General features: G+C 40.2%; 1 protein-coding gene across 1 annotated transcript in view; it reads left to right on the top strand.

Annotated features, from left to right (window-relative positions):
* Positions 1 to 14,172, top strand: part of LOC126399107 (visinin-like protein 1) — a 48,301-nt gene that overhangs the window by 4,582 nt on the left and 29,547 nt on the right. Inside the window, exon 2 of the mRNA XM_050058903.1 lies at positions 5,899 to 6,065. Within this exon, the coding sequence (XP_049914860.1) occupies positions 5,904 to 6,065 (162 nt within the window). The 5' untranslated portion in view covers positions 5,899 to 5,903. The remainder of the gene's footprint in view (positions 1 to 5,898; positions 6,066 to 14,172) is intronic.

Genomic DNA, 14,172 nt, shown 5'->3' on the forward strand with positions numbered 1-14,172 from the left:
AGCAGCACAGAAAGCAGCATTAGCAGTGTCCCGGTACATAGCATTAGCAGCCGGCTCCTCCTCAGCTGTATCCCGGCAGCAGCATTAGCAGCAGAGAAGCCGGACTTGCTCGAACGGTCCGCTGGAAAACCGAAGATCAAGGACGCGGCGACGCAGCCCTGCCACGGCAGCCGCCCGTGGGCAAACAAATCAGTCTCGAATCTGTAGGGGAAGGGGGGCGGACACGACTCGCGGCAGTATTTTGAATTTGAGTGCAGTAACCGTTTTCGCCATATTCTTACATACAGCGCCTTTAATAATTGAATTGATATTGTGAACATGTGGGCGACTAGTCAACTAATGGCCCCAAAGGAGTTGGGGCAGCCCTAATATATATTACAACAGCGCTCCAAATGAATGGTCCAGCTCCTATAAATAGAAAATCAAAACATGGCAGCAGATGTTTGAATCGTGGCTGGCCGCCACAAATAAATAAATGTGGGAAAACTGGCATACCAGTATGCAACCCTTCTAAAAAGTAAAATTACCAGGAACCAGAAAAAAAACAGACTGCAAAAATTGTTATCTATATTTAGAAGCACATTTTGATAGGGCGTGCCAATATTTTTGTCCCTTCAATTATGGTTGCTGCATTGTATTCACATATTAAAGAGACATTCTGACAAATTCTAGACGAATCAGACTGTGTTTGTGTTATAGAGGGAAGAAGACTGTTTTTTAAAAAGGGATTTTATTGCACCTTTTTGTCTTGCAGCAGTTTTACTGATGTGCTGATCCACTGCTGCTGAATAATTTCACTCACCCTTGAAAATCTCCAAAAATCAATTTTGTTGATTTTCACATTGAATTTGCAGTTGAAGGATCACAAGGTCAGTTATGAATGAGAAAATTGTACTACTTCCTCTCCTTTTCAGAAGCAACTGAATGCACTTAGAATGCCCGGTGGATCGCATTAACACAAGGCTGTATTTCTGTGCTCCTGAAAAGCTCCTATTAGAGAGATGCAGGGTTTTTTATCTGAACACTTTAGTGTGCTCATATTGAATAATCTGTATGATAACTACCAGTATTACCTCCTCACACATAAGTCATAGTGTTAGATGGCCTACCAGTCCAGGGCAGCAAATGTAAGGGAAACGTCTGAATGAATGGGATGAAATGATCCGGTCTCACCTCAATTAATGACGTTTAACTTGTATCTGAGTTCATGATTTCCACAGTATGTGATGTCTCAGTTTAGTAACAAAGGCTTTTCCTGGTGGCAAAAGAATAGTGCCTTAATTTGCACAAATGCAGGTAATTTTAAAATGCTGCTTATCCCCATTGTTTCATCAAGGGTGCGCCAGAAGTGATATTTTTCAGTGAGAATCAGCCATGTCGAGGCACCTTATTGGGCTCAGCTGAGAGAGCATCTCTTGGATGATTTTATTATCATCTTTTTTTTGTCATTGGATCAATGGATTTTGACCACCTAAACCAAGACCAATCATGACCAAGACCAGAGTGTATGGAGACAGAGAGAAGATTAAGACTTTGAGTGTCTGAAATCGAGTCAAGACCAGACCAGTGCGAGTTCCACACTGCATTACGATAAAACGTGAAACTTACAAACCATAGGCACTCCTGATGTTGATCTGAAAGTTTCCCATAAAAACACCCACACAAATAAAATGAAGATTCCTCTTTACTAATTTCTGTTATTGCCATACTCTATTCATGTGTGTATGTACAAGTGTACCATGAGCAAAGTTTTGATAAAATAATCAAAAGGCATTGCAGAGGTGAATTTAATGTGGGAATATTCCTTTGCTTTTGTTTGAGCAAACAAATATGACTCTCTGACTCTGTGGAGGTGAACTCAACCTCAACGTCTTTATTCAACACCCTTGTTTTGTCACAGGTAACTTAGAGATATCCCCGTAGTTTTAGTCTTATCTGATTTAGAAATAAAATCCTGGGTCTTCTTTGTCTGACACCCAGACAAGACCAAATTAAAATGCAGCTGAGTCCGCAATGAGACTGAGACCTTCAAAAGGTAGAGGACCTTTCTCGAGTACTACAACACTGATATAGTGTATGAGTTGATGGTTGTGGAAGTGTGGATTCTCATCCCTGTCTCCATACACCTATTAGACTTAATGGGATTGTTTCGTCCTTTAATGAAATTGTTGAAATGTTTCACTGATTAAGTAGATTACATTTTCTTTTTACCATTATCTAATTATAACTAGCTTCATACCCTATTCCCATATGAACAATGTAGCCTTCGTCATACTTGCAATGATTTAATTTGTAATAAATGAATTTATCTTTTGTATTGTCCCTTTCGTTTACAGGCAGGGCAGTGTGGAAGCATGATTAGTCATAACTTGAATTTCAGTTATTATGAGTCCTGAGTTCCTTGGTGAACTTGGGTCGTGCTGAGCCTGGCTGAAAGCAATTTTCAATATTGGATTTCAGGGCAAAGTCTATCTATCTTCCTTAGACAAATGGTTTCCAAATTGTGGTACAGGAACTGTCTGTGCTGTCTGGGAAGGTTTTAAGGGGTCTTTGTGAAATGACGAATTGTTTATTTTCATTTTTTCTCCTCAGTCCGCCAAGGATAACTTTTCTGATCGATGTGTCACTCTCTTCACTGTTCTTCCTCTCTGTCAGCAATGTAGACACCCAGATTAGATCAGCTAACTGAGCCTCCTTACGCCCACCACACACACGCACACACACACACGCGCGCAGACCTTCCTCACTCCTCCATTTCACAACTTCCTAAAATAATTTGACCCCTGTGTATATTGAGGCCTGTATGAAAAAGGACATTCACATCTCTCTGTATAATAAAACAATACAAACTCTATTCCCTGCCCAATGCAATCCAGATGAAGGCTTAAACAAATAGCTATGCATTCTGGGAAATACACATATTTGGGCTCTTGCCAAGAGTTAGATTGATACGACTCTCCTGTCTGGGAGTGGTATCGATCTCCCCTACTAACTTTTAAAAAGAAAGAGAATAAGGGTATTTGCCACAATATTGAACTGGTCCTTTAAAGCGCCATATCAGTGGTATCGCATTTTCTTCAATACTTATCAATGTGCAAAGCATGCTATATGTTGTGATATCCTTCCTTGCATAGAACTATTGGTTTCCATTTATTTTACTACAGTATTAACATAAACTTGCAGACTCATTTAAAATAATCCATTGCAGATGACCACTCAACCACTTATTTTTACTGAGTAATTGTTATTGAACTGTAGTAATGTAGCTCCAAGCAGGGAGCATTTCAGAAACTTACCTTGATGGTGTGTTCAAGACAATCCGATATCTGGGGTATGACAGTTGGCTGCTGAAATGCGGTACATTCCTGAGCCATGTGTGGTTGTAACTGAGACACAATCAAGCCCTAAAAATTAACAATGAACAAACTTTAAAGCTTTAAAAAAAAAACGAGGCAAAGTCCCTCACCTTCCAGTGTCCCCCATGGGACCTCACAGTCAACAGCTAGAGACAAATAATTTTTTGATCCCATTTGAATTGTGCCCTGAATCACACATATGATGTTTGTCAATTTTAAACATAATAATGCAAGTCAAGAAAGTCACAGTTTGTCGTAGTTGTATTTAATTTAGTGTGAAATGGCTCAGTGAATGATATCTCTCGTCTCACACAATATACATACCTACATCAGCTAGATAGCTAGCCAGGTAATAGGATTTGGTGGTATCTATTTTTTCATATCTTCCTGAAATTTCGCTGCGGTATATGTTCCGAAAGCTCTCTTAGCATTTTCATCCTAATAAATACATAATAAATTAACAAAATGTAAGGAAAGGTATTATTCTTGCACCTGTTTTCCATGTTAAACAAGCGTACACTGTACTATACTGTACTATACTGCTGAATTTTACTTTCTCTCTTTCACCGAACTAACTAGCTAGCTAACTAGCTCAGTTGCCTTGTTAACTCATCGTAATACACTGTTCAATCAAACTCGCAGAAACAAAATAAAAGTCACCAAAATTGTCATGTTGTTAAATTAGTTAGTCCACGGTTCCAACAATCAGCAACTCTGGTTTGTTTGAAATAAACCCTTAATTCACAGAGTTAAATGTGAAAATATGCTGTTTTTCCTTGTGTTCTGTCATTGCTGGCCGGCAGTTTACAGTCCCGTAACATTACCCCCACCACTTTCAGTCCCCATGTTTGTCAGCTCAGTTTCCTGATCACGAGTAGAGACTGACCTCTGGTGGTGAGTGATGTGCACCACATACAGTACATCCAAAATGCAGTATCTCCATATGAGTTTAATAGAAAAATGAGCGTCTGTATTTTTGACGGTATTGAAAATCATACGGTCCAGATTTTTTTAATAAGCATGTGTGCCCTAATACAGTGATATCGCCAAAGCCCACTAGGTAACCTTTCTACGCGTTATTCCACACACAGATGTAACATTATCCTACCTGATGCATCTCATCCAGTGACTCCTGGTCTTTTTATCAGCCAAGAGGCCAAAGAATGAGCAAGACCTTCGCTTCTCTATTAAGGTTGTTGTTTAGCAGCAAACTTAATAGTTGGGCGTTTGAGCTTCTTTGAAAGCACCATAAAGGGAGTTTGAAAAACAGTCTCCGCTCGCAGTGTTATTACCACATAGCAATAATGTAGCGTTGGCATTCAACAAAGGCAGCAAATGGATGCATTATCTGTCCCAGGTGAGCTTTGCATCTCTGCATTGCCAATCAATCTCAAATCTTGTAGTATGCTCTCAAAAAATTGCTGCTTTGAAGTACCCTTAGATGGCGCTTTGATAAAACTAGTGCAGCATGGCGGGCCTCAGTATATGACTGCAGCACCTCTTGGATGCTTGCCTGAGTCTCCTCTCTGTGCACGCAGGGACAGATTGGCACCGCACACACTGTTGCCCCCCCATATCTCTCTCAGTCTTTACAGAGCTAAAGAGGTCTAATGAAACATCTCAGCAGAGAGTAATAGTAGAAATGTTCCAAAACTCTAACCATCTTTTGCAAATTATGATAATTACGGGTTGGTTAATGAACTAATCAAGGCCATAAAGTGGCAGCATCAGCACTGTGTGGATACATCAGCTAGCTCTGCTCAGAGGCAGCTGGGTTCAGACAGCTGCAGTGGTGAAATTAGGGAACATTAAACACCAAAACACACTTTTAGTTTTTCTAAAATGTCACAGAGGGCCAACTACTTTAAGATGTCATTATTACCCTTTCCAAAAATCCAGAGAGTTTCATTTGAAAGTGAGATACTCCCCTTTGGAAAGTAAACTGCCAAAGGTTAGAAGAAGAAAAATCTAAAAACCTTTTGGAAAAAATAACATTTTAATAGGCTGGGGCTAAGGAAGGGCAGGAAACATCTTTCTCAAAAAATGTCATTTTAATGGATTAAGTAGGGGGTTTTTTTCCCCTCAAGCCATTTTTGTACAGCTCATTATTGCGATGCAAAAACCTCCTCTAAAAATGAAACAGCAACAAACAAAACTGGGACACGCAGCTGATCAAAGAATTCTGAAAAGAAAAGTTGCATGTCTTACAAACTGACCCTATTACTCCAGAAAAAGAAACAGTAGAGGACTAATTCCCAACATGTGACACTATTCCTGTGCCTTGTATTACACTCCATTTGTTTTAAAGCTTATTTTTAGACAAAGCTTTGGTTTGCACTTTCTCAGTTCTCCGGAAATCTCTGTTTCCAGCCTTGATAAATCACTCTTTCAAACGCCCTCTAGACTTCTAAGTTCATTACATGTACTTTATTAAGAGGCATATTTTTGTGTTCTCTGTTAACTGAGAGGTGCCTAAGACCATTAATTCTGAATGCTTGTGTATGTGTCTGCTTGTGTGTTTGTGTGTGTGCCCTTCTCACAGGCAAAATGGGGAAACAGAACAGCAAGCTGACCCCTGAAGTGATGGAAGACCTGGTGAAGAACACAGAGTTTAACGAACATGAGCTGAAGCAGTGGTACAAGGGTTTCCTGAAGGACTGTCCCACCGGCCGCCTGAACCTGGAGGAGTTCCAGCAGCTCTATGTCAAGGTGAGACTCCACTGACTCACTTTCTCTTGATGGATTACACACATACTGTATGCTTGAGCAGCCGCACTCATTTGTAAGTGCTCGCCACACACAAACTCAGCACACACAGCACATGGAGCATATACCTCAGAGTAGATCTGACTGGAGTTCGATTAAGCAGTGGATGTATAGCAGCTACAAATATTGGATAGAGTACAGTGTGTTGAGTTCAACAGAGGAGAACAGGAGAAAGTGTCCCAGAACAGAATGGATTAGACACACAGAAAGCTGCTGAAGTCATTATACTAGTTGTTAACACGTACTGATGTTTGTTGAATCCTAAGAAAAGCTAAAACTTTGTACTGTATTCATGACAAGTGAATGTTTCACTTCTATAAAATCTCACATCTATCAAATAATATGAATATAGTCTACCAGTATGCTATGAAATGGTACAGCATTACAGTCTGAGGTAATGTTTTACATTAATTCAATTTTTTTGGCCACTGTAAGTTGTTTTGGTTAGCATGTTAGCAACAGTTGCCCATTTACACACCCAGCAGATGTAGAGGAACATTAGCATTGATTTTAAGGTCCAGTGCAAAGGATCTAAGGGGGATATATTGGCAGAAATGGAATATCATACTCATAACTGAGTTTTCATTAGGGTATAATCACCTGAAACTCGGAATTGTTGTGTTTTTGTCACCTCACAGCAGAGTTCTGCATGGGTCTGATTGTCAACATTCGCCCCCACACCGCACCACAGATTCATGTAATAGCCATGCTTTGTTTAATTTGGTTAGGCAGCTGGTTTGAAGTGATCATTTTGACGTTTCATACATGTGAAACGAAGATAAAATATTTTGAAACTGAGATAATACAGAAAATCCAATGTAAATGAATATTTTTTGCTTATTCTCATAAGATTGAGCAACACATCTCCACAGTTGATGTGCCTGTTAGAAATGCACCTGAATGAAGTACGGTTGGCATAAAAGAGAGAGACAAAACACAAAACACGTGAAATATTAAATTAAATTCTTCTTCTTCTTCTTCTCATTTTAAGATATATATTACCATCCTTATTTTTCACCCTGAACTAAACCCGGAAATAAAATTAAGACAAAATACCACCGAATTACCTTATTTTGTGGGTCACCAACTGGGTACTCACAGGTACCCGACCCAATGCAGGACTCTACCTTAGAATAAGTCATCTCTATCTACATACGAAGCGGGTCTTCTTTCATAGAGTCCACCATATCTTTTCTATAGCACAGAACAGACAAACCAAACACTCGTTCTAGAAAGGGCCATTCGCTTTTTGTGTCGGCCATTCCAATACTCCACGCAACACGTTTGGCACACGAGAGAAGTTTCACTTGGTTGCAGTCTACAACTTTACCAGCAGATGTCATTAAATCCTAAACACTAGACCATCAGACAAATGTAAGTTCAATACTGATTCTCCTTTTAGCTTTGTTTTGGTCTCCACCATAGACTGTATACAAAGATGGACGACACTTCTCCATTTCCTCCAACTGTACAAAATATCCCTGATACGGCCGCTGATATCTTGCACTGGTGATGTCATTTTTAGCCAGAGTCTGTGCAGTAGCAATAGGAAGTAGAGCAGCTCTATTGAGTTTCCGCCCATACACCCAACTGACAACTGACAACCAATCACGAGCAGCATCGTTGATTGCGAGCACACTGATTGATACACACAGCTGTCAAATAATATCTCAATGAACCCCCTTTTTAAAGCATCAAATAACTAGCTTAACTGAATGAAAAAAACTGTCCAGGTGTAGTAGAGTCTACAGTTTTTTGTAGATATCATACAATACATATTTCCTTTGAGCAGGACAGGCTCCAACTGTAGTGTTTATGAGCAGAGTAATGGTCATACAGTAATGGTAGTAGTAACACTGTTAGTAGTTGTAGAGATAATAGCAGAAGACACAACAGTAGCATTAGTAATAGTATCACAGCATCACTAGCAGTGGTATCAGTGTTAATTATTAGCTATTTGTTAATTGAAAAAGACAGACAGTGCATTCTTAGTGGGCTTTCCCACAATTAATATTAACAGGGTTGGTCAGGGTCACATGAATACAATCTGAATCACCACAAAAACCATTAAGGGAAACTGCATTCCCATTATAACGTTTTAGCAGGCATCCTGCCATGTTCCCATTTGCCACTCCTGTATCTGGGCAGAAAACCAACAGAGAGGCAGATATCAGAGGCGCACAGATGATTATCTTCTCATGCTAATATGTAGCCTACCGTATCTCATTACCTCTGACGGAGCAGCGTGAATTTATTCCATGATTTATTCATTTAGTCTCATAAAACAGGCAGGAACACTTCCATACAAACAATGATGATCTGGTAATGAAAGGGAAATTGTGATAAAGTAGCTCACTAAGTGGCTATGAATATAGACTTCAACACATATTCAGTACTAGCAGGAGTGCCTCTACTATTACTAATACCACTCTGATGCCAATAATAATCAAAATAGAGTGTTTTTTCTGGCCTTAAAATGAGGAATTGTTACATCTAAACAGTGACCTACAGAACCTTAATGCATTAATTTTTAAATTTTAATAGAAAAATTTACACATTTGGCAGCACCATCTGCCATTTCTGATAATTTTAGAAGTGTTAAGTTATTATAATTAAACTGGATCTGGATGGGTTTTAGTAAAACGGGCAAAACATTTGAGGCAGCCTCCTTTAAACGCTAACCTCATGTACTATCTATGTTGTTCAGTAGGTTAAAGCTGAGTTATAATACTCCATGAATGCAGTAATAATACTGTATGTCCCTATTTTGCTGTTACATCAGGCTCGTCTCGGCATCTTGTGTCCTCTCGTACTGTATGCTTTGACTTCATAAGAGTTCTTATGGAAGAAAGCGCTGTGAGCAGTGTTAGAATAGGCATTAATCTTTTATCACTGGTGCCAGGAAATGCCTTATGCCCAGAGGGGGCTGTCGTTACATAAGACACGCCTGCAGCTGAGACCAGAGGAGAAAGTACGAGAAGAATTTGAAGAAAACCGTCAGAAATAAGCCAAGGTATGGCTGCCACGATTAAAAAACAAAACAAAAACAGAACAAAGCACCTGTCACCTCCAGACATTATCCATTTGGACCATTTTGTCCCATTAAAATTGAAAAACCTTAAAAGCCTTTTAAAATTGAACTACAAAAATAACCTAGACTTCTGGCAAATAAGATAATAATAGAGGGACGCAAACACAAAGAAATGGCATGGAATATCCCTTACAATCTCTTTACAGCACAATACGGCGGCACACGGGCAACAGTGGAAGGAAAATCTGCAACCGCACAAAGGGGGCAACACAACTCAGATCTAAAGGGGTCTTGTAGGCTTCTGGGTAAATCCTATTATTGATGCATCCTATTGTGTTTCTAGGCAACAGTGTATCAGTGATAGGGCTTTATTTAAATCCATAGAGCTGATAAGTGGAAAAACGGTCTGCTGCGACCTCACATTAACGGGACAGATTGTTCCTGTGAAGAGTGACTTTGTGTGTGTGTGTGTGTGTGTGTGTGTGTGTCTGTAAGTGTGTGTGTTTGTGTGGTGGTGGGGGTCATATGTTCAGTGGGAGGGAGAGGGAGACAGAACAGCGTGTTTGCGTTGGTTGAAAGCGAGAAACACAGAGGGGCAGAGATGGGAAAAGTAAGCAAGTGAAAAAAAGTGTGTTTACATTATTTATTAGCTCCGATGGAGCCATGAGAAATATGCGAGAGGAGTTTGTGTGTAAATATGTGTGTGTGTGTGAGGCTGTGCCCTCTCTGTGCATGCATGCGTGAGATAGGAAGGGTTCGACTTACACCTGTGCACCGAGATCCTTTTTTTTTTTTTCTACTTGCCTGTCCCAACGCTTGTCAGATCTCCCCACATTTGCACAGATCTGCACCTGCGACAGTCGTCCAGAAGCCCCCCCAGCCAGGGTGCTAAATGCAGTGTTACCTCCACTCGGCTGCCTGCCTGGACTTAATGCACTGTTTTAGTTGGACATAGACGCGCTGTTCTCTCGCTTCATTTTTCTTCTTCTGTGCTCTGTCTATCACTCCTTTAATTCCCACTGCCTTTGTGGAGGTAATCATCTCTCAGACAGAGGAAGAGAAAGTGATAAAGAGGGAGAGTTGAGAGGGAGAGGCATCAAAGAACACGAAGAGAGGAGGAAAAGGCAGAGGGAGAGAAAGCAGGTGTAGTATGTCAGCTGGAAATAATACGTGTGCGTATCTCGGGGCAGTCTGTGATATTCATATTTGATGCTGTGGTGTAGCATATAGTCTACAGTATCTCTTTGTGTATGGTAATCAGTATTATCATTTGATCAGGGCTGGGGGTAATGAATTATGTGGTGTATATTATTATAAAAGAACTTAAAAGAAATTAAAAGAAATGAATCTCAGTTCTTTCAGTCCAATTGCTTATATGAAGTTTAAGAATGACTCTAGATTAATTGCTGGATTCAAAGTTATGGCTAAATGGATATAGGAATGAAGATTGTGAAATTAGAAGTAGTTGAAATGGTTTCCGGTTGATAATAACACAATTTAAATGTCCACCAGTAATGTCAGTTCAAATTAAATAGCTGATTTAAATGCATATCTTACATTTAAATAATCAGTTCTCTCTTACTGTGGTGAAGAGGCTCTATAGAGAGATAGATTTTTTTTTTCTTTGTAGAAGAATCTCATCTGCTGAGGCTTTTTATTTTATTTTAATTATTTCAAGACAAAAACTAGACATCTTTTGTGAATTGTACTTGTTGATTTATATACATACTGTATGCTGTAATGTGCACAGCAAAATTTATCCCTATCGTCATTGTAAAATGCTGCACCCAATTTGAATGTTAGCAGCCTTTTAAATGGCTGTTATCTGCGGTCTTAAGCCTCATAGATACGGGATTATAAGGGGCCTGCCACACCTACTATTAGGCTACATTCACACTAATAGGTTTTTGTGTTAAAACAAATAACTATTGCTACCTTTTCACCTAGCGTCAACACTACCCTGGCATTTGGAACCCCTAAAACAGAGACTTTTGAGAACACTGCTGACCCCATGTTAGCTTCAAACCTCCAAGGTTACTATTTGGTCTGGACAGGCAGACACAAAGACTTAGGGAAACTATAACGGAGACACCTAAGTGCATTTACAGATTGAGTCTTATTAGTCACAAGTATTTTGTGTACCTAAGTATTTTATATTCATGTACCTAAGCAACCAGCCGCAGAGTAGACAACTTGCTTCCTGTTTACATCGGCATGTGTACGCCCTGTGCTTGTGAATGGTCATGTGATATGTGTTTTCAGGTTAGTATGGATGGAGATTATTTCTGAAATTATGCTAAAACACTTGTGTATATGGAGGTCGTTTTTGTTTTAAAATGCTGTCTTAATATGAAAACATTTTAAAGTGGATGTAGCCTTAGGTTCAAAGGCTGTTATCAGCCATTTAAATGGCCATTTGCATTTGTGATGTTGTGAAAAAAATCTGTTAGGTTCAGACGCAAAAACTATGTGGTTAGGAATAGGAAATCATATAACAGTAATCACTTAGAATAACCGTCTGTTAATCAACTTTGACTTTGGTTTCACGAGGGATACAAACCCTGCTCTCCTGAGTGAAAGTCCTGTTTCTTTGACCCACCTGCTACCCTTCCTCCCCTTTGTGGGGCTGTGGCTCAGAGGTAGAAAGGGTTTTCCAGTAATCGGAACATCGGCAGTTCATCCCCAGCTTCTCCGGTGCAAGTGTTGATGTAACCTTAGGCAAGTTACCGAACCTCAAATTGCTCCCGATGGCTGTTCCATCAGGACTGAGTAACAGGTGGCACCATGTATGGTAGCCAGTAGTGTGTGACTGTGTGTGTGAATGGGTAAATGTGATATGTAGAGTAAAAAAAGCACTTTGAGTGGTCAGAAGACTAGAAAAGTGCAATACAAGTGCACGCCATTTTCCTTCCTGACACAGACTTTCTTGCTCTTAACACTACGTTACTTGACTTGCACCTCTGCTCCCATCATAGTTATTGCAGTTACAAGACATCGCTGCATAACAATAAAGGATAACAGCTATTTCATGGCCTGATAATGGCCTTCTAATCCTAATAGTAGGTGTGGCAGGGTCCCTCTAACCCGTATCTATGGTGCTTATAACCAAACAGCTGAGCTGAGCTTCTTTCTATTTACTCTAGATATTCCACTGACAGCTGAGTTTTTAGACTAACATGTTTTTTTTTTTTTAGTTTTCATATTTCATTGAAATATCAGTTAAAGAAAAAGAAAATGTCCACACATCAAAATCACTTGAAACTCTCAAAACTCACCTGCAGGTTCAGTGTGATGACACCTTGTCTGTCTAGTTCTGCACTTTCTTAGAGGAGTGCCACTACTCATAAATCCTGGTCAAACTATGCAGGGATCATTAAACTGACCTCCCACAGGGTTATGTTTCCCAGTGGATTTTCACTTTTAGTGCCATTGCCAATGCCAGACAGTGATGTAAAAATGGAAGAGAGGCTTCCGTGACAATTCACACTGAAGCGCTTGCATGCCACAGCGTGTGAAATTTCTCATCCCTGACACGCCAGCCGCTCTGGGAGCCATTTGTAACAGGATAACGACACTCCCTGAGATGTTAAGGTGATAGATTTTGTCACTAGATGTTTTCTTGAGCTTGACGCATGCAGAGACAGCAGCAACACTCATAGATAGCCATGAAAAACACACACATCCATTTAAAAGTGATCCATACACATCCACGACACAGTCTTTTGTTTAAAACTGGAAAATACTGTTGTAATTGAACAGCCCTGTTACATGAAATGAGCATCAACATTGTTGGCCTCCTGCCAGTTGGTGTTCTGTTGTTGTTAGTGTGATGAGGTCAGTATAATGGACTTCATTATAGTTTCTGCTACACACAGCAACTCTCTGCCTCTTCTGCTCACATTACACTGTTATTGTGTCTATGGAGAAATGCAGGGAAATAGACACCAGTTTGATATTACAACTAGGGATGTAAGTTTCTGTTAATATTGCTTTCAATAGCCCAACACCCACTGTCAGGCACCAGATTTCTAGGAAAAATGCAAAGCGATGTGTTATACAAGAGGTGCTTGAAATTTTAATGTTGGCTTTGCTAGAAAGCAGCTTGCTTGCTGTGTTAACGTGTTGAAACATAGGGCCCTCTGCCCACCCTCCACTGGTAGGCTAACTTTAGCCTTGGCCAGTCTGCACTTCACACAGCCTGAATCAGGTGCAAACTAGCTAGCAGAACCACTCATTCGACTACTACTGCTGGTAACACTGTCAAAATTCCCAACCCATGTTGGTGGAATGGCATTGCTGCAGAAACATGGCGGCCCCCTCCAGTTTCCCCCCAGGTAGCTTCACTTTGAGCCACAAAACTCCTTTAGCATTGTTAACTATGTTAATACCACTAGCTGACAATGCTAACTGTGCTACCAGAGCTAACAGTGATAGTTAAAAGCGCTAAAGGGGTTATGTGGGTTAAAAATAAGCTGTTTACTTACTGACTTGGAGGAGGAGAACAATTTGGGCAAAATTCGGCACACATGGGTTGGGACCATTGGGACCAGCAGTAATTGCCAAATGAGCAGTGCTGCTAGATAGCTCCCACCCGACCCAGGTGGTGCGCAGCGCAGTAAACTGGAGAGCAGCAAAATGAACCCATCGATAGACACATGTAATCAGTCAGAGATATTCTCAGTGGTTAACCAACTAACCGTTAACAACTTTGTGTTTTGAAGTATAAGGTGCTGTTGTGGTTTCTGTGCATGTTTTAGAAAATGTATTTGGTTTCATTTTGGAAGTCATAAGTATCATCATGCACAAGGCTGGGAAAATATGACATTTTGAATTGAAAAATATGAACATTTAACTCCTAGTTTGTTGCTTTAGATGAGAAGCGAAATGAAGGGGAGAGAAGACGGCCTTGCTGTAGATTGGAAGCATTGTTGTGTCACTGGCCCACGCGTGCACACACACACACACATACACAGATGCTGACCTGAATGTAGATATATGGATGGATTCCGCTCGGTTGCG

This window comes from Epinephelus moara, chromosome 12 (genome assembly GCF_006386435.1).
Source record: "Epinephelus moara isolate mb chromosome 12, YSFRI_EMoa_1.0, whole genome shotgun sequence".
In the NCBI taxonomy this organism is placed as follows: domain Eukaryota; kingdom Metazoa; phylum Chordata; class Actinopteri; order Perciformes; family Serranidae; genus Epinephelus; species Epinephelus moara.